At 36.1% G+C, this 26,706-nt stretch overlaps 1 protein-coding gene across 5 annotated transcripts; it reads left to right on the top strand.

Annotated features, from left to right (window-relative positions):
• Nucleotides 1-6,558: 6,558 nt before the first annotated feature.
• LOC148845066 (cytochrome C oxidase subunit) lies at nt 6,559-24,767 on the top strand. Of its 5 annotated transcripts, none has more exons than XR_016102408.1 (8): nt 6,559-8,510; nt 8,766-9,100; nt 10,211-10,363; nt 12,400-12,492; nt 19,112-19,170; nt 22,818-22,843; nt 24,023-24,116; nt 24,427-24,767. XR_016102408.1 is itself a non-coding variant. In XM_088955588.1 (7 exons), exons 1-7 carry the CDS (start codon nt 7,670-7,672, stop codon nt 24,637-24,639), a joined length of 1,788 nt encoding a protein of 595 aa, XP_088811714.1. In that variant the 5' UTR covers nt 6,559-7,669; the 3' UTR covers nt 24,640-24,767. The 5 variants fall into 5 exon arrangements, 1 of the variants encoding a protein (XP_088811714.1); XR_016102410.1 differs by having other exon boundaries at nt 23,938-24,116; XR_016102409.1 differs by lacking the exon at nt 22,818-22,843 and having other exon boundaries at nt 23,938-24,116.
• The last annotated feature ends 1,939 nt before the right edge of the window (nt 24,768-26,706 follow it).

The raw sequence follows: 26,706 nt of genomic DNA, 5'->3' as shown, positions 1-26,706 counted from the left end.
ATACATACAGATCAAATTTGTTGAACGAATGATTGTGACTACGTAACAAAGTATTAAACTTGTTATTCTAGTATCACAATAAAGTATTAAACTTGTTATTCTAGTATCACAATAAAATGAATCAAATCAAAATTAACTTGATGAGACCTCAACTAATGAGCCTTTAAAAAAAGTTTTGTTTCTTGTTTTTTATTTTTTTAAAGGTTCATTATGACACCGGAAAGACATGATATCGGAAAAACTTCTAATCAATCAATTAGCATCACAAAAAGAGTGAAAATCACGTGGTATTCATCAGAGTTCCTAGGCATGCTTTGATTGGCCAAAGCTCTTATAGTACCATGTCTTTCTGTTATCATAGATTTTTCCTTTGTTTAACTGTCATTTTTTTTCTGCTTCATTATACAACTGAAGTCCGTCAAACCCATAATCCATAGAATTTGATCCTAAGTCTCCACTACAGCTATCTCCATTGCAACTAGCTAGAGAACTTATAAACTGATGAACCACCTTCAGTTGGTCGTGAAAATTTGGTATTTATATCAGCTTTGACAGTTTTATACAAACATGCTAATGTTTAATCAGACTTGACTATTAATTGGATTGGGGTGGATCCATTACAAACAAATTAAATCTGATTTTTTATGATCCAAATTCAGTTTAATCAAATAAAAAATTGAACTTGTCATTGACCATGGAATCTGTCTCATTAGTGTGTTTATTTTTTATTTTTTATAAATTAGATATTTTCATTTTCTTGAGTATTTTCCACTGAGGAACCTCTTTCCACTTAGCAAAAGGCTAATAGTTAGAATTCTGCATTATTGTTGTTCAGCTGAAATTCATTTAAAACTTTGACAAATTCTATATTTGGATGTTAAAATAAAGGGTTTGACAAATTTAACTATGATATTAGAAAGACATGATATTGAAAAAACTTACAACCAATCAATTAGCATCATAAAAGTGGTAATCAATGAAGTAGGATTTAGTCAAAATTATCATGAGGGGTTTTGATTAGTCAAAACCTTTCTAAAATCATGTCTTTCCTATTATTCCTAAAATAATATAATAACTCCTTAAACATATTAAACGGCTCACTGGTTCAATTGTTTGGGTCAATGAAATATTGAACAAGTAATCAATTTTCAGTATCTAAGGACAAGTGCGCAAGATAAAAGTGAAAAGAAAAAAAGATAAAAATGGCATTTAAATTTTGAAAATTTTTTACTGTATTTCTTTAAGCATTAACTCATTGATTGAATTTGAAAATTAAAATATTTGAACAACTATCCTTTATAATATGGACAGATTAAAGTTGATTGGAAGCAGGATTATAACAGGAATTAAAAACAAAACATTGTTCCATAAAGATGAGACACAAAAGCCATGTAAATTGGCCATATTCCTATTTCCTCATTTAATGTCAGCATTTTCATGTGTTTGGTTCATAGAACATTTTTTCATGTAAATTGACAGATTTGTAAAATTTTCCTTCATTTTCTTTCTTTTCCTTTCCCTACTTTTTCCTTCAAATCAAATATAGTGTTAGGGCTCTCGTAGCAATAGCCAATGGGAAGGAGTAAGTATAAGAAAAAGGTTAGTTGTCATAAAACCATCGTTAAATATCTTCATGTTTCCACTCTTCGAAAACAAATAAAAATGAACTTGAAAAAGATTTCTGAATGAATGATTTTGAAACGACGGATTCATTTATTGTTGCAGTGATCTTAAATCAATCCCAAATCAAAGAGAGCTTGAAATAAAATGGATTAGATGATTAATGTAAGAAAATGCTTGTTTTAAGCCATCAATTAAACCTTTGAATTAGGATAGGCTAAAAGCTAAGATAATTTTTCTGGCGGTCACGAGTCATCATCTAAGCCTTGCTCCAATTATATAGGGTTGGCTATATTGAATTCTCTTTGGCCATTCTGTTTCTATTTGTGAAATTATGGGGAGAAACAAATTAGGATTGAGAGTTTGGCAAATGTTTTAGTGTTGATTTGAAACTGTTCATGTCCCATGTTTTAGGCCTAATTTTATACTATTTTAAGCTCGGACTTTATATCAGGCATGAGGCGTATTCAAATTTTGGCAAAAGCGAAACTGGGCCCAACCCATGAAAGAGAGAACCTACTCCCTTTTACAGACTTGGGAATAGAGGTGTAAGACAAGCTCAAACTGATGTTGCTAATAGGTGACTGGATCAATATAAAAGTAGGAAAAAAAATCTCAACAAGGGTGGTCCTTGTAAAGTCACGATCTTCAATTATGGAATTATGGATCGAAAGTAATGGATATCAATGCCAGAAAATAGAGGGAAAAGAGGAATTTCAATTATAGAAAGACTCCAAAATGGATGTTCCATCAATTGATTAAAATATACAATTTTGATGGTGAATTTATTACTCAACTTCTATTGATGATATGGATGATGCCTAAAATTTTCCCCTACTTCTAGAAGGTTTTGCAAATCATATACCTTTATTACGGCACATTTTCTTAGGTCTTACAAAATATAGTTTTCAAATAACAAATGACCCTAACCTATTTGATGTCATCCCATCTATTTTTGTTCTATAAGCTACAACTAGATATAAATTTTGTAGTGGTTCAGTTTTGTATTTGTTTGTTTATAATTAATTATGATTTGCATTTTTACCTAATATAAAGTAGTATTTTTTTTTCTCATTTGCAGTTACAAATAAAAATACAAATACATTTTGCATCTCAAAAAAAAAATCTGATGCAAAATTTATACCACCATCTTCCTACCTCAATTATCTCACACATAAAGTAGAGACAACCTCATCTTACTTCCAGGTTTCAGCCTCACTCCCAAACTTATAACCCTCCTTTTGCCTCCATTCTCTTGCATATAAGTTTTTGTTTAGACCTGATGAAATTTGGAGGAGTCAATCAGGTCATAGCACGATTGTATCTGAAAGCATGATTAGCTAGCTCGTGGGTTAAGTAGTTACAAGGGCAAGATATATGAATAAAGTTGGTTGACACAAAGCAAGAAGCAAGATGCCTACATTCTAAAGTGGTAGAATGTAATCTCCAATGAGGATCTGCACCCAAAGAGAGAATGTCAATAATGTGCTTTGCATCACTTTCAATGATGAGAGTGTCGAAGCCCAAAGCAATTTCATACCTTCCACCTTCCAAAATTGATAAGGCTTCAGCTTCTACATGGGAAGAACATTGGAGGGGGGCACATCTTTCTAGAATGAAATCACCATTGTGATCTCTAATAACAATTCCTAATGCCATGTGAGAAACACTCCATGCTCCATTTGAATTAATTTTAAGGACTTCAGTAGGAGGTTTGATCCACCTCTAAAACGACTGAGGATCCGTGCTGATTTCAGAGTGAACACTATTAGTGTTTGAAACTGAATCAATAGCTCTGGAAAGTAAGGCACAATGAGCTTCAATGGCTGCATGCGTCTGAAATGGATTAAACAGGTATTGTTCAAAAATCACTTTGTTTCTATGCTTCCAAATGAACCACATTACAATTACCCCTTGAGCAAACATTGGAAAGCAAGAATATTGATCCCTTATTTTGTCAATATGTCTCCAATACTGTAGTCAATAACGTAAATTACTGTTCTGAATATTCTCAGTCTGGATACCCAAGGAGGCAAACCAGATAGGCCGAATGGCTGGATAGTGAAAAAAGAGGTGATCCATAGTTTCGTCCAAATCTCTACACAAGCAGCAAGTTGCTTCAATCTTAGTTGATCTTTTTGCCAGCTCTACATTAACTGAAAGGACTCCCTTATAGCATTTCCATAGGAACATCTTGACACAGGGAATTAAAGTTTTCATTTTCCATAATTCTTTCCAGCTAAGGTTTTCGCAAACCCCGAAAGCATGAGAAGATTTTGAAACATCTTGACACAACAACTTATATCCATAGTTGTAGGAGTACCGTCCAGGGGGAGTTAAATACCAAATCAGCTTGTCTTTAGTTAAAGGATCCACCTGAGGGATAACAATCTTTGTAATTTGGATAATAATTTTATCATCAAAGAACATATTTAAGAGTTGGATGCTCCACGTCCAAGAATTCTGATTAAAGAGCATGGCCACTTTACAACAAGCAAGTTCCAAGTTAGTTGGCTTTTCAATTAGCCCCTTAAGAATCTACAGATCCTTGAAATATATACTTCCCAACCATTTGAAATTAACCATCTACATCCCTTAATGAGATCTTCCCGGCAAGCTGATAAGCTAGACCACAACAATGAGTGTGAATTCTTATGAATTTGTTCCCTAGAAATTTGAAGAGGTAAGATACTATTTTATAAGTATTTTAATCCATAAAGAATTAGTTTCTGTGAGGAAACACCAAGCCAATTTAAGTAAGAGAGCTCTGTTCATCAAACTTGGGTCTCTAAAGCCAAGACCCTCTTTCTCCAAAGGGAGTAAAAAGGACTTCCACGCTTTCAGATAGATGGGTCTTTCCTTATATGCCTTCCCCCACCAAAAATCATGACAAATTGAACTTAACTCTTTGTATATGGAGGATGGAAGAGCATAAGATGCCATGTGGTAAAGGGGGGGGGGGGGGGAAGTTAGAGTAGGTTTTATGAGAGCAGTTCTACCAGCATGAGAGAGGATTCCTGATTTCCAATTCTTAAGCTTTGACCTTGTTTTACCTACAATAAACTTCTAGGTTGAGTGTTTCATGGAAGTATTAAGAAGAGGCCCACCAAGGTATATATCCTCCAACATCATCTCTTTTATGCCCAGCATTTTCATAATTTTAGATCTTGATTTAAGAGGTATGCATTTACTAAAGGAGATCAAAGACTTATCATAGTTCACAAGAACAAAACAGATCCAGTATCAATCTCAGTTTTTAAGCCTCCAAAATGGCTGCTTTCCCAAAAATCAGTAAATCATCCACAAAAAGAAGATGCTTTAGCTTGAAATTGAATCTTCCAAATTTGAATCCTTTTAGTTCACCAGCATGGAGAGCATCAGAGAGCATTCTGGAAATCAGGGTTTGCCTATTTGCACTCCCATGCATTTACTCCAAGACATTGCAAATATATGCTCAACAGTTTGTCACTTCAGCAAGTGACTAGTCCCTCATTTATAGTTTGGTAGGGTGGCATTTCGTTCATTTGTGGAACAACCATTATTTAAGGGTACTTGGGGTAACATCAAAATAGAGATTGTCATGACTCTAAACAGTATACAATGTGTGATGGGTGAGGTGGTGATTTTACATTTTTTTGCTTGTCATGCATCCCAATAGAACATCCGTGACAGGAGGTTCTCTTGAGGTTGAGGTAAGGTTTTAGACATTATCACTAAAAGTAAGGGCAGGCTTTAGATGATTCTTTCCATCCCCTAGCCCTGAAAAAATAAAGACTGCATTTGGAAGCAGTATAAAACCTCATCGATGGAGTTTCACACTGAATCTTAAAAAGGTTCTGACCATTGAGCTTTGAAAAACATGATATTTTATATTAATAAAATTGATGTAAAACTTTATTTTAGATGAGGCTTTATTATGATGTAAAATCCTACTTCATCCAAATACCAATAAATCTAAACCGGGAGTGAAGTTTTACATCTATCTTAATTTACGCTCCATCCAAATATCAACAAAACCAAACCGGCATAAATTTTTACATCACTTTCCAAATGCAGCTAAAAGGTTGAGTTTGTTGAATTGGCCAGTAAGTGGAATCGAGTCAGATTCAATTCGCATATTATTAAAAAGAATGGAAAAAAGCTCAATTCCAAGGAAACCTGAAACTCTGTCATTCCAGAGTTTTGCCAATAATCCTGGAATGACTTTTACAATAAAAGGCAAAGCAAATCAGAATGAAAGAGTGCAAGTTGATAATTTCTGGGCCTAAGTTGATAATTTCAGACTTGTTCTCAGGTTGGGCGAGGCCCAAGCCGAAGAAATGAATTTGGGTTTGGCCTGGACTGACTCTCATTCTGGCCCAACTACAGGTCCAATGCATGATTTCTCTCTCCCTCTGTCTCTCTGGTTTCGTAGCTTGATGGCCTGATGCTATGGTTGAAAACTTGAAATGGAGGGATATAATATATGGTCTTGCCGTGAAAAGACTAAGCTACCGCTGCGCACCACGTTGTGATTGCTGAGAAGAAGTTGAAAAAACTATAAAAGTATTGCCTCTGCCGGCTGCCGCGTAAATCAATCGCTGCGGCTCTGTGCAACCTCCTTGTAATTGCTTGGTATCTTCGCATGGAAAAAGTAACAATTTTTTCTAACAAACCATATAAACAATCAACAAGCTAGTGCTTGGTGTTTGATTTCTACGTGAAATTAAAACCACTCAAACCAGTCGTCCACTCGAGAGAATTGACGGAAGATTAGTCGGAAGCCTTAGCCTTAGTAAATGCAGCGAGACCGGTCGATCGACAAAGCCATTCGACCTCGTAGATCCCGCCGCCGGCGGGGTTCAAGGGGAGAGGAGTACGGGAACGGGTTGAATCCTCTTGGTGGTCTATTTCTCTTCCTGGTGTTTGTCATTCTCATGGCAGTCACCTTGCTTTTCTTGCTTCACCGTTTGGATTCTTGTCTGCTGAGATGATCTAGATTACAGTTTTAGGCTTTTGGGTTCTGCAACTGCGATGAAACATGAAAGAAAGCTTTTGTGGTTCTCACAATTCACATACTCGATCGACGATTCATGCATCTTGTAATTAATTCGTTTTGAGTTCTCTTCTTCCCATTTTTTCTCGGCCTATAGAAAACATTTGGATCAGTCTGAATCGGAATTGAAATACTTCCAATTAAAATCGAAATGGCCAATTTCCATTGTCTGTTTGGTTCAGACCAAAATCACAATGGTCGAATGGAAATTGGAATCCGCTGGAATGAGATTCAAATTCCGCCCAACCAAACGGTTGAAACCGGAATGAGGTCTTTATTCCTGGGAACCAAATGGGCCCTAAGTTGCTTTTTGTTGAGCTTTCTGAAAAGTGAAAACACATTTTTCTTCTTGCAATCAGCTGAGGAAATGCTCAAATTAAACGGGTTTTTTTTGACGAAATACATAGAAAAACGCCATGTTCGCATCACCTCCACCAAATACGTTATTCAAAGACACACGGGTGTTTCAATTTTCTAAAGTCGATGATTTCTAAAAACGGTGAATCGGTGAGGAAACGTTTTCGAGGAGTATTTGCTACGCCCATTGGGCCATAGACCCAGGCCCATCATGGGAATCTGATTATGCCATGATGGCCCATGGGCACCCGACGAGACGAACAAACGAGCGAAGTCTAGGGGTCGGACGATTGCTTCTTTTATCTTGATCATCTTCTACCGTCTGATCTCCCTAAGAAGTGATCTCGGCATTCTCTGATGCCAGATAGACGGTTTGTTCTCCTCGACACGTATCCTCGGTGAGTGACTGTGTTGAGATTCAAAAGTGTCGACGACGACGACTCGACGGTCGACAACGGCCACAGAACATTCGATACAGTTTTACTTTCTTATCGCATCCCCCTCTCGGTCAGGAGAAAGTAGAAACAGAAATAGAGGAAGAAGAAGAAGAAGAAGAAGAAGAAGAAGAAGAAGAGTCTCTCAATTAGTCACCATGGCTACTCACCTCAGAGGCCTAGAGAACATGTTTTAGCTCTAATCACAGATGTTGTACTGTTGATGATGGCTTCCATTCATCAATCGCCATGGGTTTTCACTCTCAAGGCCATTAATGGTGTTTCTTCTTCCAAAACCAACCTTTTTTCATCAGCAAACCTCAGGGCATATCCCTTAAGAACTCCTAAAATATCAGCGTCTCTGGAAGACTCCATTGAGGATACTTCACCGTCTAATTCAGCGGAAACAGGTTCTGGTGACCAATTGGGTTCTTCGGACCCAGTGAAGCTCGCTTTTTCTAGAGCGAAATCTTATAAAAAATCCATAAAATCGAACCCGGGCCCCAAACAAAACCAAAACCCAGTTGCAGAATTGGTTGGAAATGTAAATGTGGATGGTAGGTCGGTTTCAGATGATATCGATGGTGGCACGAAGGAAGTTCCAGCTTCTGTTAAGCTTGCAATGGAGAAAGCTAGGGAATATAAGAAGAGCAAAGGGATTTTGGGAATGGTGGGTGGTGACAAGAAGGCTAGGGAGGGGGAGAATGTAAGTGCTGGTTCGATTTCGGATGATGCTGATGGTGGCACGAAGGAATTTCCAGCTTCTGTTAAGCTTGCAATGGAGAAATCTAGAGAACATAAGAAGAACAAAGAGGTTTTGGGAATGGCGGGTGGTAATAAGAAGGCTGGGGAGAGGGAGAATGTAAGTACTGGTTCGATTTCAGATGATGCCGGTGGTGGTTATGTAAATTCTGGTAACCTTTCAAATGATGCCGGTGGTGGCACGAAGGAAGTCCCAATTTCTGTCATGCTTGCAATGGAGAAAGCTAGAGAATATCAGAACAAAGGAGTTACGACAACTGCGGATGGTAACAAGAACGTTGGGGAAAAGGATAGCAATCTAGGTAAGTAGGTAGTCTTTTGAATTTGGAAAACCTTCACCTTTTTGTTTGAATTTGGTTTGATTTTTGATGCAAGTAAATGTATTCTTGGAATGCTTGCTCCTATTTCTTTCTTTTTTATGAACATTGTAATTGAAATAGAAATAAAAAATTTGTGTAGAAATCTTTGGTTGAGGAGGAACTTTATAATATATTTTAAATGAGACATGTTGTTGCTGCAGAACTAGGAGTGAATTTTCTGTATGCTTTACATTCTAGGATTAGAGAAAACGAACGTGGGAAATTCAGGAGGCAAGTTTGTTGAGAAGAGGGTTACTAAGAAGGAAGAATTAACTATTTCCAGCATTGACTTTTTGGGTCTTGGCTTTTCGGATAAGAGGCAGAACAAGGGGTTGCCAGCAGGTTTGGTTCCAGTAACAGACCCTTTTGCAGATGGGGATTTGCCTGAGGTGGAATTGATTGTTGGGGATGCTAGCAAGTTTGGAACTGCAACACCTTTGAAGCCAGAGCTTAATGAAGATGATTCAGATTTATACAAGCCTAAAGTTTCTACTTGGGGAGTCTTCCCGAGGCCAAGCAACATTTCCAAAACGGTATGGTGATAGTTGTCATATTCTTGATCATTCTCAAACAACATGATACTCTCCACTGATAATTGTAGATTTTAGTGATTCTTCCCATATTGTCATGGATTGATGTTGGGACTGCTTAATCCATATTTGGTTTGTTTGAGCAATCAATTATGTAAATGGAGATACAGTCAATGTTTGATCTCGTTTTTGATGCTAACTTGGCTCCATTAGCAACAAATTTACTGACCAAGTCCAATGCAATATACTTATATATCCATCGAAGGAAAATGTCCTGTCATTCACTTGGCAATTTAAATCAAGTGTTTTTAGTCAACTTAATAGAAGAAATGAAAAGATTCAAAGAAAAATATATTGAAACTAAATAGAATCATTAAAAACTGAGCTTCAACTCAGTAGTAAATACACAGTTTTTGTTGGGATGCACGTGTGAATTATGTGTTGTAAAAAGAGTTCCGCATTGGAAAAAGAAAGGAAATGCAAAGGACTCAAGGATTGGCCCATAAGGCCCATAACCTAATGGCTTAAGCATTTGGATCATAAGTGGTGTCCAACTCTTGTGTGTATGTCCCATGCATGTGTACGTGTACGCAAGCTCCCTGGTTTTAGAATCTCCTCATGGTTGGCGACTCACATGGCGCAACAGTTTTTGGAGTATTTTGGTCCCTCAGTCTATTATCTAGCACCAAATTATAGACTGTTTCTAGAGATCAATCTAGCAAAATGTGACTTATGCATGTCTATGTAACTATTCTACATTATTTAGCTATAATAATTACATTATTTGTTATTTATCTATAAAAATTACATTATTTGCTAGTAAGATTGTAGAGAGGTTTTACAGAAGGTTGGTATTTGTGCTTTTATTATGTACATAACCATTTATAACTGATTCGTTAGTATTAATTGCCCTCTCTTCTCTGTTTTTTAAGATCATAGATTGAACTTAAGGAAAGGAGAGTAGAGAGAGAGAGAGAGAGAGAGAGAGAGAGAGAGAGAAATGTTTTCATAAATAAACAAGCTAATAAACTTTAATATGTCAAAACCACCATTTCTATATGCTGCTTTCTGTCCTGCTGATCTCCTACAACCCGCTTTTTCTATTGCATCCAGTATGGTGGTGGAAGGGTGGTTCGCCCAGGGGAGGTGCTTGAAACAGAAGAAGACAGAGCTGCTAAGGAAGCACGGACTAGACAATTACTTGCTGCCTACAAAAATAAGATGGGCTTGACAATTGATGCTAAGCTAAAAGCTGAATGTGAGAAGGTATAGTTGTAACAGAACTCAACCTTTTTCTTTGTATCGTAATATCTGAATTATCTATGTTTCATTAAGTATCTTTTAAATAGAAATTGTTTTAACCATTATTTTTGTTGTGTTTTGGATTAGTAAAGATAAGACTGTCTTAATTAAAGGAAAGGAGAAGAATATCAAGGGGTAAATCTCATTGAAAGAAAACTACAAAATATTGTTAAGGGTTAAAAAAATGCCATTTATGAAAAGTACAAAAAACATTTAGTCTACGTAATCTTATGAGTTGCTATATGAAAGATTTATACTCAAAAGAGTATGTTTAGAAGATGGATTAATGATTATGAGATTAATCAACTGATTAGAATTCTTTCTGGATTGATCAAGTTTTCATAGTTCCAGGATGTAGGAGTTTGGAAGGTCCCTGTGGTGTGTTCTATATCTGATCCTTTTTTACCTTAATGATTATGAGATTAATCAACTGATTAGAATTCTTTCTGGATTGATCAAGTTTTCATAGTTCCAGGATGTAGGAGTTTGGAAGGTCCCTGTGGTGTGTTCTATATCTGATCCTTTTTTACCTTACTAGCTAGGATAGAGGGAGAAGCTACTTTTCTTCATTTGGAACTCATATTGCCTCAAAAGTAGTTTTCTTTAATATATAGCATCCTGACACTTTACCACCTTATTCATTGCGACTTCCAACAACTTTTTTTCCATTTTTTACTTTTTTTTTTTTTTTTTTTGGGTGGGGGATGGATAGGAGAGAAGAGCAGGGGAATTAGTTAGCCATCTTCTTTCTCAGGATTTTTGCACGTATCTGTATTATGCTCAGTTGGGACTGGTTTTAGAGGACATGTGAGGCCTACACCTTAGGCTTTCACTGTGAGAAATGGTAAATCCCAATGAAAATTCCCTTAGTCTTTAATCTTGAGTCTCATTCCTGAAAATATGGGGCATGTGATTCGTACCTTGAGATGTCTTATGTTAATAACATGCATTTTGTAGATTAGCCAGGTTCTCATTTCAAAACTGAGTTAATGATCAATTTTAAGTTCTAAATATATGTTTATATTAACACTGTTTGTTATGCTCAGTATATTTAGGGATTTAAACCCATTTAAGTAGTAATTACCTCTCCATGCTCAGATTCAGGGATATGCTAAAATAATGGATGACATGACAAAATGTCTTCTGCTCTCCAGATTCAACATGGTTTGAGCAATGAAATACAGAGATATTCATGAATTCTTTTCCATGCCATGTTTTTTTGCCACCTCAATCCAAAGACAACCTTATATATTCATTAATAGAATTTATATATGCTATATTGAGATGTTTAGAGCATATATTTAAATGTATTATTTTTTTTAATTCATATATTCTTGTATTATTTTATTTGAATAATTACAAAATAATAATTAAATCTTGAACATAGGGCCATGGACCTATCAGTTTGGTTATTCCATAGAACTATGGCTTGTAATTGGACAGTTTGGATGGGTACTAATGTGAACTATGGCTTATACTTTACTTTTTCTCAAAAACAACTTCTTCTTCTGTTTTTTTTTTTTATGAGCAACAAAAAAATATTGATTAAGGTGTTTAAATATAGGATATGCAAGGCTTGTAAAGTTGTTGTAACTTTACACCCAAAATGACATTCCAGTTAAACACAAAATAGCTTTACACCCAATCCATGAGGAAACTGTTGCATTAGCACACAACTGTTCTAATTATGGATGCTCATTGTTACAGTATATTAAATATTTTTCTCTTTATTTATATCATGTGTTGTACCAATTTGTAAAAGTATCTTGCTTTGCAATAAAACGTTTTCAAATTTTGGTAAACCAAATATTTTTTATAGTGTGTAATTTACAGGCAATTTGTCCATGTAAGTATTCTTTGAATGTCTAAAATGTATTATATGGTTCATGGTGTTTTTAAGTGTCTATGTAATATTAAGATGCATGAATCATGGTGTAATTCTTGTCCAAGAATTATAATACAAGTTTTCTTGATTCAGTAATTACTTTATGATATTGTAGGCTTTGAAAGATGGTGACTACTTCATGGATCTTGGGAAGCTTAAAGAGGCATTGCCTTATTATGAAAAAGTAATGAAGGAATTGGCCTTTCAGGTAATTTATTTCATGATATGGCTGTCTTCAGCTGTAGATGGCCCATGGCCACTCAGTTTGTAATTAGAGCTAAGGCTTTGGCTCCTTCCCTGGATAGCTCATTCAGGTGGACCCTTGGATCAGCTAACCCTTAGCTCATGCACTATCCAGAAATGGTGTTGGAAGGCCATAACTTGTATAGAGTAACCTGGTCAAGAGGTTGAGCATCTGGTTTTATGCCTTTATTAGTTTTTGTTTTCCTCAGAATAGTGTTGTTTTATTTATTTCTATGTGTTTTTTTCCATCACTAGCTCCAAATGACAAGGGTTTCACTTTTTATTGTTTCTTATTAAAAAGTAAAAAGCCCACCTTTCCCAAGACCCCAGATAGCTAGGACCATCATTGGATAATGGCGTATTAGTCCCCTCTACATAAGTATTAGCTTGCAGGCTATTTACCTATTCATCCTTCTTGATAAAGGTGTGTTTCAAAAGAAGGAAGATAAAGGATGATGGAATATGGATATACTAGTAGCATGTTTCTTTGTGAAATTGCAATTAATAAGTAATTACTGTGTAGGATGTAGGGCTCTTTAGCAATTTGTAAATTCTTTAATTAGTTTCTATCATTGAATAGGAATCTGGATCTTAGGCTTAATTCTTTTCTTGGAGTTGAATAGCTCCTTCCTTTGCATGTCAAGGCATGTGGTTGATAATTACTGGTTTATAATGAATCAACTGTCGTTGATTACTTGATCTTGTTGGAAAACGTGGGGTTACTAGTGCAAATCTATATTTGGTAGTTGTGTAAAAATAGAATTGTATATATTCCTAGGATTGTGGAAGGATTGATTTAGAAGGTTTTCTTTCTATTTCTTTCTTTCTATTCTTGTACTTTCTATATTCTTGTACTTTCTATTTTCTTTTCTTTCTATTTTTTTCTTCTTTCTATTTATTGAAGCAACTTACTGTATAAATATGCTGATTGGCAATAGAATGAAATACATCAGTATTCTACCATTCCAAAACATGGTATCAGAGCTCTAGGTTTGTCAACCTTGAGGTTTTTTTCGGCCTTCATTGCCAGTTTATCGTGTTTTTCTCTTCTGGCCTTCAGTGATCTATAACTAGAAATGTTCCTTTGTTCTCCTTTATTCTGGTCAGTTCTTCCCTCTTTTATCCTCCTTTCCTGTTGGCCTTATTTTTTTTCCTTCATTAACAATGTCCAACATGACTGCAACAAGTGCTCTAGTTCAAACCGATGAAGGAGCAACAAATTCTCATCCTCACACTGGTGATTTGCAGAATATTCAGACAACATATAGACTGAATGACCAGAACTACTTGAAGTGGTCACAACTAGTGCATACTTATTTGAAGGGAAAAGGAAAAATTAGTCACCTTCTTGGAACAGGGCCAAAGTTGGGCGAGCAAAATTTTGATGCTTGGGACGAAGAGGACTCCATGATTATGTCATGGTTGTGGAGTTCAATGACACCCGAGATCAGTGATACTTGTATGTTTCTTCCCTCTACAAAGGCTATTTGAGATGCTGTCTAACAAACCTATTCCAAAGCCCATGACGCTGCTCATGTCTATGAGGTCAAAGTGAAGACAGTGGCAGCCAAACAAGGGAGCAGAAGTGTTACAGAGTATGCAAATCTGTTGCAAAATTTATGGCATGAGCTTGATCATTATCGGGTTCTTGAGATAAAGTGCCTTGATGATGCTATGATCTTGAAGAATTTTATTGAAAGAGATAGGGTGTATGATTTTTTGGTCGGACTGAATGCTGAATTTGATCAGGTCCGAATACAAATTCTTGGCAAAGAAGAAGTGCCTCCATTGAATGAAGTCATAGCCCTTGTCAGAGCTGAGGAAAGCCGTCGTGGAATCATGCTTGAGCCTAAAGATCCCGAAAGCTCAGCCATGGTGGCAAGGGGAGGAAGTTACAGTGGTTCAAAGGGTGAGAACAATCACAACTTGGCTCATGACACAACTACCCGTGACTCTAACGATAACCTCTGGTGCACCTATTGCAAGAAGCCTAGACACACAAAAGATCGGTGCTGGAAACTTCATGGGAAACCTCCCACATCCAGCAAGGAATGGGGAAATCGAGGAGTTTCAAAAGGAGTTCAACAGGCCCATAATGTCTCCACAACCCCACAGTAAGAACACTCAAGTCGGAGACCGTTTAATGATGAAGAAATTGAAAGGCTAAGGAGCTTCCTGAAATCCTTGAAACTAGGAAGTGGTTCTACCTCTCTTGCTCTCTCAGGTGAGTCTTTGTCTCTAGGATTACATGCCTCAGCTAGTGTTTTTCCATGGATTCTTGATTCTGGAGTTACTGACCACATGACACCCTCTTCACTATATTTTCTCACCTATACACCCTGTCCTAGTAATAGAAAATTTTCTGTTGTTGATGGTTCTTTCACCACAATGGTAGGGATTGGGAATATTCAAATTACTCCATCCCTATTGCTTAAAAATGTGCTTCATGTTCCTAAGTTATTCACAAGCCTTATCTCTATACATAAACTCACCCAGGATGTGAACTGCAATGTTGTGTTCTTTCCTTCTTATCGTGTATTTCAGGACCAAGTTTCGGGGAAGAAGATTGGACTTGCTAAGGAAAGGGATGGACTCTACTACCTTGAAGCAACCAACAAACCATCTCACACTGTTATGCATGTCACACATGAGTCATTCTTATCTACCTCTAATAAAGATTTAATTTGGCATCATCACTTCCGTTTCGGTCATCCTTCATTTCCTGTTTTAAAAACAATGCTTCATTGTTTAAAGGAATTGATGTTGAAACCTTTTATTGTGATGTTTGTGAACTTGCTAAGCACAAAAAGGTTTCTTTCCCAATCAACAATAAAAGATCTTCAACTCCTTTTTATTTGATTCGTTCGGATATATGGGGCCCTTCTCAAATTCCCAACATTATTGGTTCTAGATGGTTTGTCACCTTTATTGATGATTGCACTAGGGTCACATGGATCTTTCTTCTTAAGTCTAAATCTGATCGTGGGTACCATTCTTCCCAACTTTCATAACATGGTCCAAACTCAGTTTGGTGTGAGAATTGAAAGGTTTTGATCTGATAATGCTGCATATTATTTTAATCAGAATTTGTCCCCATTTTTCCAAAAAGAAGGCATTGTGCATGAATCCTCTCGTGTTAACACTCCCCAACAGAATGGGATAGCTGAGAGGAAAAATGGCCATCTTTTGCAAACCACCGAGCCTTTCTCTTTCAAAACCGGGTGCCAAAACAATATTGGGGGGAAACTATCCTTACTGCTGCATACACCATAAATAGACTACCATCTAAAGTTCTTGACAACCGAAGCCTAGTACAAGTCCTTTCTCAATTCTACCCTGATATTTGAACCTCAAATAATCTCACACCAAGAATTTTTGGCTGCACTGCCTTTGTTCATGTCCATAATAAGGGAAAATTGGATCCACGAGCAATCAGGTGTTTTCTTGGGATATTCCCCAACTCAGAAAGGTTATAAATGTTATCATCCAGCCACTAGAAAATTCTACACCTCCATCGATGTCACATTTGAGGAGGGACAATCCTTTTTCACTGAACCTTATCTTCGGGGGGAGCCCTCATTAATGAAAGATAAGGCCTCAAATCTACTCTCCTTAGATGTATTACCCTCCTCACAGTCATCCAACCGTCAAGAATCACATCCCTCTGAGTCACAATCCTCTGAGCCCCACATACCCGAGTCTCAACAAGAGTCAAACAACCCGACCATTGAACCAAATTCAGACACTGTTAACCCCACCAATGATGTGCATGATGATGTGAGATATATGTAGGTTTTCTCTAGGAGAAGAAATCTAGATCCTCAACTTGTGGAAGTCCAAGATTCAACTCCTAATCCTGAACCTGCACCTTCATATTCTGAGTATGACCTACCTATTGCACTGAGAAAAGGAACCAGAGAATGTACCAAACGCCCATTGTACCCTTTAGCCAAATCTGTGTTGTTCCAAAGATTCTCTAAATCCCATAAAAGTTTTCTAGCCAGCCTTAACACCATTCCAATTCCTAATACTCTAGCTGAGGCACTTTCTAATAAGGAGTGGAGAAAAGCCATGAGAGTGGAAATGGAGGCACTAGAAAAGAACAACACATGGGAAGTTGTGGATCTACCAAGAAACAAGAAGACTGTAGGTTGTAAATGGGTGTTCACAATTAAGTACAAATTTGATGGGTCGTTAGAAAGGTACAAAGCACGATTGGTAGCCAAGGGATATGCACAGACTTATGGGGTAGATTATTAGGAAACTTTTGCCCCAGTAGCTAAAATGAATACAGTAAGGGTGTTGCTGTCTTTGGTTGCTAGCTATAATTGGGATTTGCAACAGTTTGATGTAAATAATGCATTTCTCCATGGTGATCTAGAAGAGGAGATATACATGGACATTCCACCGGGTTTTGGAGAAGGCATTAAGGGGAACAAAGTTTGTAGGTTGAAGAAAGCACTATATGGCCTCAAACAATCTCAGAGAGCATGGTTTGGAAGGTTTACAAAGGTGATGTTTAGTACATGTTACAAGCAAAGTCAAGGTGACCACACATTGTTTATCAAACACACAACCTCAGGGGAGACTAAAGTATTTTCTCGGTATTGAAGTTGCACATTCTAAACAAGGCATCTTTATCTCTCAACAAAAGTATGTTGTTGATCTTTTGAGAGATAGGAAATATGGCATGTATACCAGCTTCCACGCCTATAGATCCCCATCATAAACTTGGAGAAGCCAGCGAGAATGCAAGTGTAGACAAGGAGATGTTCCAAAGACTGGTTGGAAAACTCATTTATCTTGCACATACACGACCAGATATTGCATACACTATAAGTGTAATAAGTCAGTTTATGCATAATCCTAAAGAAGTTCATCTGCGCTCATCGAATTCTACACTATTTGAAAGCCAATCCAAGAAAAGGAATTTTATTCAGAAGAAATGGAGGACTGATTCTTGAAGCATATGCAGATGCCGATTATGGAGGATCTTCTTGGGAGGAAACTTAGTCACTTGGAGGAGTAAGAAACAAAATGTAGTGGCTTGATCAAGTGTAGAGGCAGAATTCAGGGCTATGGCACAGGGGGTGTGTGAATTACTCTGGTTGAAGATAATTTTAGAAGACTTGAAGATTCCACGAGAAGAGCCTATGAAACTATATTGTGATAACAAGTCAGTCATCAATATTGCTCACAATTTTGTTCAACATGACAGGATGAACCACATCGAAATTGACCGACACTTTATAAAAGAGAAACTGGACAACAAGTTGATTTGCACTCCCTATGTGTCTGCAAAAGGACAACTGGCCGATGTACTTACTAAAGGACTCAATAGTATAGACTTTCGAAGAATTATAATTGCCGAGCTGGGAATGGAGGATCTCTATTCACCAGCTTGAGGGGGAGTGTTGGAAAATGTGGGGTTATTGGTGCAGATCTATATTTAGTTGTGTAAAAATAGAATTGTATATATTCCTAGGATTGTGGAAGGATCGATTTAGAAAGTTTTCTTTCTATTTCTTTCTTTCTATTCTTATACTTTCTATTTTCTTTTCTTTCTATTTATTGCAACAACTTACTGTATAAATATGCCGATTGGCAATAGAATGAAATACATCAGTATTCTAGCATTCCAAACAGATCCTAATTTGACAATTTTGTTGCATTTATTGCACCACCATTGGACTTTTAATCATTGTGATTATACGTGACGATTCAACCACTTACTATTTCATTTACACATTGGCCATTATGAGGTTATGCTAAACCACTCACGCTTTTACTTAACTACATTATCTACATTCTACATACAGACTAAATGCATATATACAAATACTTCCCTCATATCATGTATTTATGCCCTCTTGTTAAACTAGCTAGATAAATAAAATTACACTTCTGAAAATACAACGTTTCAACTGAAAATTCCTGATATATGTCAGTGTAAGGTTCTCATTACTGGATACATATTATGTACTAAAAGTTCTTAATAATAGCAAGCGAATGGAGTCTAATAATTCTTGAAATATCTTACTACCAAAAATAAATATAAATGTAGTAGTATTTTATTTTTCCATTGTTGTAACATGGTGCTTACCATGTATTCATGTTTTAGTAACAAGTGCTTTTTTTTTTTTTTTTTTGATAAAGGTGAACCAATTTTTATATGGAAGTAAATCTTTATGATAATCATAGAAATTATCATGTGTTTGTCTAAAGGTGGACTACTCTTACATGATTACATCCGCTGCCAATAAGTGCCTCCTCCAGATTGTTTTCCTTTCTGTTCTTTGATTGGAGAAAATCTGTATGATTATTTGGGACTTGTATTTCAAGGTGACATTGGATAATTATTAATATGGTGCTGAGTGTCTAATTTCTTATTTTCAGTCTCACAGTATTTTAATATTGCCATTATCTGTTTTGTTTCATTTTTCTTATTTCTAATTTTATAGGGGTGTTGTTTGTCATAAAATCACACCCTGGTTTCATCAGCTTCATTGCACTTTAAGAATTGCTCCTTGAGCATAAAGGTATATCTGGTTTAATGTCGTAAAAAAAGAATGTATTGTTTGCAGAATGAACTTCATGGATTAGCTGCTTTGCAGTGGTCTATTTGTCAAGATTCACTTAGCAGGTATACTTCCTGAGGTTTCCTCTTGGCTGTGAACTTGTTGAGATTTAATTTGAGTTGTTCTTTGTTTCTTTCCTAACAAAGGTAAAAGTTAAGTGCCTAGAATCTATGGTCTATGGAATGGACACAGTACTGGACATGGCAAGCACCTAAAATCTAGGATTATGGATACTAAATAGATATGCATAGACGCATTTATGTCTGTATGTCTAAATGCTTATACGTACTTATGTTATTTGGATGTTACCAAATCCAAAACAGAAATCAATATATCTTCTATCATGATTCAAAGTTGAGAAAACAGATTTTGTGTACATAGATATGCATAGACACATTTATGTCTGTATGTCTAAATGCATATATGTGCTTGTGTGTTTTGGATGTTACCATATCCAAAGCAGAAATTAATATATCTGCTATCATGATTTACATTGGAGAAAACACCTATTTTGTGTACATTTTAGAAGTTAAATTAGAATGCACATTTATATGTCCAATACTTGCTGACATGAGTGTCATGCTGATATGTTGACATGTGTACTACATGCCAGATATCTATGAGGAGAATATGGACATAATTGGGTCAGGTTCATCCAAATCTGCATCGTATCCAATTATTTAAAACTTAAATTCGAATCCAATCTGAAATCTGATCAATCTAGGGGGTCTCAGATTGGATTTGGATTCAATCTGAGTCTGCTTAATGAATACATGTGTTCTTTAGAGCCTACATGCGGATCTAATTAGATTTCTTATCTATGGTGATGTGCCCAAATGAGACCCTACATGGTTTACAAAGTGCTAAGATTGGTGGCCCTCCAAAACATTCATAGATCTAAGTTGAGAAGTGTTGTCCATTTGTTGCCAAGACATAATACCAAGGTTAGGCAATTGGCCTCCTAGACAACATCAAAGCATCACCTAGGCATCAGGTGGGCAGTATAGGTGATTAGGTGTAAATATTTTAGTTGGGATGACCAGATGAGAAACATGTTATACTCCCTTTATATCTGCAAAATCCATTCTGGCTCAATGAAAGTTTATTTAGAGCCAAAAATTTTGGTTCTTAATCCATGTGCGTGTACATGTTTTTCTTTGAACTGGGAAGATTACCCAGAAATAACATGTCATTTTTCTGATAACTTGGGTGAAAGTTGTCATCTAATCATTTGATTAGTTAGGGCAGTCCATGGAGTCCAAAACTCCAATACCTGATCTGATGTCAGATCTGATTATTTAGGATCTGATGATCCATTTACATAATTGGGTTGTATTCAGATATTGGAACTTGCATCTGTTTAGTAATTGGACAGAATGCAGATTTGACCACATCAAATCCGATTATGAACCGAGTCCAATTATGTTTTATAATATACATATCATATAAATTTTATTTGCATTAATCATAGGTGAATTGAATAAACATATTCAGGGGGGGCCCCTGGTGCATGTTGAAATCTGGAAAATATTCGATATTTTAAGAATGTTTGGAAAATATTTCTTACACTTTTGGAAACACTGAAATCTTTGGAAAATATTCAATATTTTAAGAAACGACAAAAGAAGCACAAATACGCACTTCTAAGTTATAATGTTAATACGTTATTATCAAGTATCATACAGAAACAAGGAATGTAAAGTCATCATCATCATCTAAGCCTTGTCCCAACTGTATGGGATTGGCAAAAACAATAAATTAAAGTAAATAACTCAAAAGTGTGTGCCGTTGGAGTTCCCTATAGTCTTTTAGGGTCAAAGTTATAACTTCATGTCAAAATTAGAAGTGCATAATCTTGGCAACAATTATGTAAATCCATGACACTAAATTAAGTGATGCATGGTTATTTGTAGAATAAAAATGATGGTATATTATGTACCAATGGAAATAAAACTGCTAATATACAAATTTCTATATTATAGTCACTTTTTAGTCTCTTCCTTTTTATTATTCTTTTTGAAAGAAACTGATTTTAGTGAAGTTATGTAATCAGTTTTGACCAAAATAATATGATATTGGACCACTGTTTTGAAACATTAAAACTTAAAGTTTCAATAGATAGGACTTGAAACTTGAACGTAAAATGTGACAGTTGACATTTCTGACATATTTTGATTTTTGAAACCTTGGAGGTCAGCAGGGAGATGAAAAATAGTGATCTGGTTACTAATCCAAAAAAAACCAAAGTGACCTGGATACCAACAAATAGCAGTGTACTCACAGGCTCTTGGCAGCTGTAGGCTCTCATGACTGCCATGGGAGAGTTGTGTTGTTCATATGGATATTATCTTCTTAAAGATCATCTTAATGAACACCAATAGAAAAATGAACATCTTCAATGAAATAAAAATTGGGATAAATTACAGATTACCACCCTGTACTATGGGGGTAGTGACATTTAGTCCCCCAAACTTTCATTTGTGACAAAGACCCCCTTGACTTTTAGATTCCAAAACTTTGCCCCCTCCGTTATCATTCTGTCAGTTAACTTTTGAAAAAGATTTTCATGTGACTGTTAGATATATGTATAAGCCCTTTAGTTATGTTTATTTCTTCTTCTTTGTTCCTGCTAGACCTGTTCATGGGCTGGGCTTAGGTTTAGCTTTTGACAAAATTTGAATGTGTCTGGTCTGAAGCCTGAGCTTAAAGCAGTGCAAAATGTTCATGGACCAAGCCCGAAGCCCAACCTGTGAACAGGTCTAGTTGCCATGGTTTTGTTTGGTTAGAGCTTAGAAACAAAGTGGGCAATCAGGAGATAATGTTCTTTTTCCTGTCCGTTTTCATTATTCTGAAATGTCATCCTCTTGTGCATACAAATCTCAAAAGGGGCATTTTAGTAAATTTACTTCCTCTATCAATCCAGTTAACGGGGAGGGGGCAAAGTGTTGGAATCTGAAAGTTCAGGGGGTCCTTGTTACAAGTGAAAAGTTCAGGGGGGCTAAGTGTTACTATCAATACAGGATGTTAAATCTGTATTTTACCCAAAAAATTAGTAGTTAGAATCATCATCATCTAAGCCTTGTCCTAACAATGAGGTTGGATACTAATAGTTACAAGTTTCAATAAAATAAAAATCAATAGTCAAGAAGAGGCAAGCTATATGCTGATAAAAAAAGAAAAAGAAGAGGCGAGTTATGTCTGCTTGAACTCAAGCCTTAACATTGAGGTAACTCAGCTGTCTGCACTGATGCATCATCAGATCCTAATAGCATGCCATTTCTGTCAACTCCTTTATGATGAGTTGATTACTCATGATAATGATGATTTGGAGTCCCAACTACTGATCTCTGAGAGAGCTACATGCAATTTATGGATCAAAATATAATAAAGCATCGTTTCTTACTTGACCAGTCCTATCCTATAGGGATGGCATCTTAATGTTAAGACCAGTCCTATCCTATAGGGTATTAAGAAGGCTTATGAGGATTATTCTCCTCTGATTGGATTGGTGGTAAAAGATCTAAGATAAGATTCTGAGAAGATAATTGGAGGGATGACATCTTAATTTCTCTCTGTCTAAGGCTCTATAGGCTACCCCTTCAAGTGGGAAAGAACATCCTGGAATTCTTCTCTTTGCAAAAGATCTCATCGGCCTTGAATTTCTCTTTCATTATCCACTTCTATATCTGACTGTTTTTTTTTTTTTTTTCAGAACTTGATGGTGTGCTTCATTCATATGTAAGTGACTAAATTTGGTGAAGTAAGATTACAAGGAAAATTTTTAACTTGCTCATATTATGTTGCTCTTGCAAGAAGAGTTGCATATGTAAGTTCTATTTGGGATAGCCATGTTCCTTGGTAGAAGCCTTATGCAGTTGGTTTTCTTAGATAAACCCTCACCATAGATGCCCAGAACCATAGAGGAATGTAGATTCAAAATACGTGTCATGATGTAAATCTGCTTAGGGCACAGTGAACAATCTTTTACCGTTTTGCCTAGGTACTTCTTTTCTTTGGGAATTTCTCCATTCTACTTTTTAGATGTCTTGGGTGCTTCCTCCCTAAGTGAAAGACTTAATTTTAGCTTAGCCTTCTCTTTTGGTAGGGAGGAAAGGGAGATATTCTCTGACCTACGGTTCCTTTTGCCATTTGTTGGATCATATGGAAAGAAAGAAATAATAGATGGATTTTTGAAAGCTGAGAGAAGTGTGGATGCTGTTAACTTCTAAATGTTTTGGCCATGGCTCCAGGAGAGTTCAAGTAGGTCAAGTGTATAGGTTTTGTCTATAAGTGGTATATGAAATATGGTTGTAGGTGTAGAGAATGGTAATACTGTAATGGGCCATTGATTGGTGTAATGGTAAATCTTGGGCTGGCATGTGTTCTCAAGGAGAGTTAAAGTAGGTCAAGTGTACAGATTTTGTCTATAAGTATATGAAATATGATTTTAGGTGTAGAGGGTGATAATACTGTAATGGGCCATTGATTGGTGTAATGGTAAATCTTGGGTTGGCATGTGTTCTCCAGGTTCAACTCTGAGAGAAGCTACTTTGTGCCAAAAACAAATACCAAAGGTTAGGTCTGTATCCAACCTACTCCTCCCCTCCTTCCCCAAGACCCTAGATAGCTGGGACCAACATTGGGTAACGGGTGGTATACTGTAAAAGTGACATGCAGTTCTTGATCTTTTTGTTCATCTTTATTGTTAAACATTAATAAAATCTTTTTTATTACTAAAAAATGTTTAACCTGTACAATCTGTTAATTTACATGTGAGTTCATTTTCTCATCATCTAAATTCATTTTGAAATATTGTCTGATTATCATTTCAGTAGTTAATAATTGTCACTGTAGCAACAAGAAAGTGGTGATGCATTCTATTATGGAAATATCATCAATTAATTGGAATTTCACCAGGCCAAATGAGGCTAGGGTTATGTATGAGAAGCTCCAGTCTCACCCAAATGTGCAAGTAAGCAAGAAGGCAAGACAGTTCATGTTTGGTTTCCAGGTACGTATCATTTGTTTTGTTGTTATTTTCTTGATAAGTATCAATAATTATCTAAAGTTGGATCTCATTTTTTCACTATTTTTATTGTTTACATCATTTTCATGTTTATATTTTAGCCCTTTAATTTTCCAGGTACGTATCATTTGTTTTGTTGTTATTTTCTTGATAAGTATCAATAATTATCTAAAGTTGGATCTCATTTTTTCACTATTTTTATTGTTTACATCATTTTCATGTTTATATTTTAGCCCTTTAATTGGCGTTGCACTTTTGTAGTGGCTGATGTGATTTAGAACTTCATTTACTTCAGGCCATGGAAACGATGAAGGTCACAAGTTCATCTCTCTCCCTAAAGGCAACGGGCTACCAAGATTATTTTGAAGCATTTATAGAAGACAAAACCAATTACACTCCAACAGAAAATGAAGATGAAGGTGCACTAACTCAAGCCCTTCCATATATTATTTTTCTTGTTTCTCCCATTTTTCTCATACTACTTGTAGCTTTACAAAGAGGTACTTGATATTGAAAATTAGAAACCTGCAAGATCTTATTCTTATTAATCACTTATTGTCCTCTGGAGTGTAGTGGTCCAAGTAATTTTGTTCACAATTTATTATTTCTGAATACACATTTGCATATTTACTATTAGAAGCTTCTCCAAGAATACTGCAAATCTGACTGACACGAGAACAGCAGTCACCATGGCATATTGCAATAGAAGCTGGTATTTATCATGGAATATGCAATGCACATACATGTCATGATGCATAATGCTGGTAAAAATTGTTTTCTAATGTCGAAAGATACAATATCAATTCAATAAGGTTTTCCACATGAGATCTTATTTCTTACAACCAAGGTTCGAAGTATCGATAGTATCATACTATACAATACGATATGTATTTGTTTTTGACCTTGCTGATATATTAAATACGAGAAATTAGGGAGTTACCTCAATTTCGTATGTTAATATCATTGCTGAGTATCTATTTGCGGAATAGGTTGTCATGTGCAAGTGTATCAATGCTTTGAATGCCTTGATACATGAAAAAATTAGTATGAACTGTGTCGATACTTTGAACCATGCTTACAACAGATTGAAAGAAGACAATCAAAACATGCCTGATCTATGTTTGCATAAATCACTGGTAAAATTACCCAGAATGACATGCTGTTCTATACAAATTTCTGTAAGTTGAAATCATTCTTTACCAGTATATCTTGAGCAATTTTCAACTAATGATTATTGATAAGGTATCTAAAGAGTATATACTCTTATCTCACTGCACAGAGTTATAGTTAAAGAGATGCGCAATGGGTCATTGCAGAAATCTAGCTATAGAAAATCCTCGAGGCCTTCAGTGACACAAATAACTAGTGCTGAAAGAATTGCTTCGTATTGTTTCAAATTTCAACATCAAGAATTAATATCTGTAGGATCTATTCAATCATAAGAGAACAGTCAACTGTGGCTCTTATTGTTATAGGTGCTCCTAAAAGTAACAGTTGGAACTTGGATTAACTGATAAGAGTTAAGTTTTCATGGAGAATTTGTCATTCCCACTTAACTTCATGGAGATTTTTTTTCTTTTCACGTAGTAACCAATCCCCTGATCTAATCAGTTTGATTAAATAGTTCCCACCTATTTTCCCCTTTGGATTGGGGGCTAGCAAATCTCAACCCAATAAGAATTTGGGCTGAGTTGGGTTGGGCATTCTCCATGTGTCTATTTCCTTCAATTTTGATTGGACCTCTCTTATCATCAGTAATCAGGTACAGCTTTTCTTCCTATTTTTTATGCCTTCTTTTTTAACTTTTGGGCTATCATCAGAAACTCTCCTTCATTTTTTCCAACGTTCTCTTAAACTTATCCTGACCTTTTGATACCATCAAAGACCTGCAAGATACATTTATAACGTATATAATCTTCTGTCAAGTTAACGTTAGTTACCATAGAAGTGGTCTATATGCACCATTATTACAAAAACCTGTTAGAAAAAGCGATCAGTTACATGGGCTAGAAGAGCTAGGGCGGACCGAAAAGGACATGGGTAGAACCGTAGAAGTGATAAGAAATGATTTAAGCGGTCATAATTTAATTTAATGATGGATATGGCAGAATGGTGAAACAATATTCATGTAGCTGACCTCATATAGTTGGGACAGGGCTTAGATGATGATGATGATGATGAATGACAACACCTGACTGACCAGTCTACCATGTTAACTACTTTTCATATAATAATGATAGGTTTATTTCTCTCCCGTACTTCATCCCTTAGGCTATGTTTGGTTTCATATAATAATGATAGGTTTGTTTCTCTCCCGTTCCTCATCTCTTAGGCTATGTTTGGTTTGAAGGAAAAAGTAGAGAAAGGAAGGGGTAGGTAGAGAAACCTATACAAGGTTTGTAAAGGTTTTTTTACCTTTTCCTACTTTTTCCTTAAAACCAAACACAGCCTTATTTTATATTCATTCATGACTTACCAACTGTTCATTTCAAGTGAATGGATGGGCCTATTGATTTTGGTTCAGAGTTCAATAGATGTTATCCATTAAGGGTAAATGTTATATAGATGTGTCACT

The sequence above is a fragment of the Nelumbo lutea genome, chromosome 7 (assembly GCF_056320005.1).
Source record: "Nelumbo lutea isolate HS-2025 chromosome 7, American lotus-T2T, whole genome shotgun sequence".
NCBI lineage: Eukaryota > Viridiplantae > Streptophyta > Magnoliopsida > Proteales > Nelumbonaceae > Nelumbo > Nelumbo lutea.
The sequence above is the reverse complement of the archived record's forward strand: the minus strand, read 5'-3'. Positions and strand labels throughout refer to the sequence as shown.

Coding starts and splice junctions, on each gene's coding strand:
- LOC148845066 (XM_088955588.1), top strand. CDS start 7,670: ATGATGGCTTCCATTCATCAATCGCCATGGGTTTTCACTCTCAAGGCC. Junction 9,101..10,210: donor CAAGCAACATTTCCAAAACG/GTATGGTGATAG, acceptor TATTGCATCCAG/TATGGTGGTGGAAGGGTGGT. Junction 19,171..24,022: donor TGTCAAGATTCACTTAGCAG/GTATACTTCCTG, acceptor GAATTTCACCAG/GCCAAATGAGGCTAGGGTTA.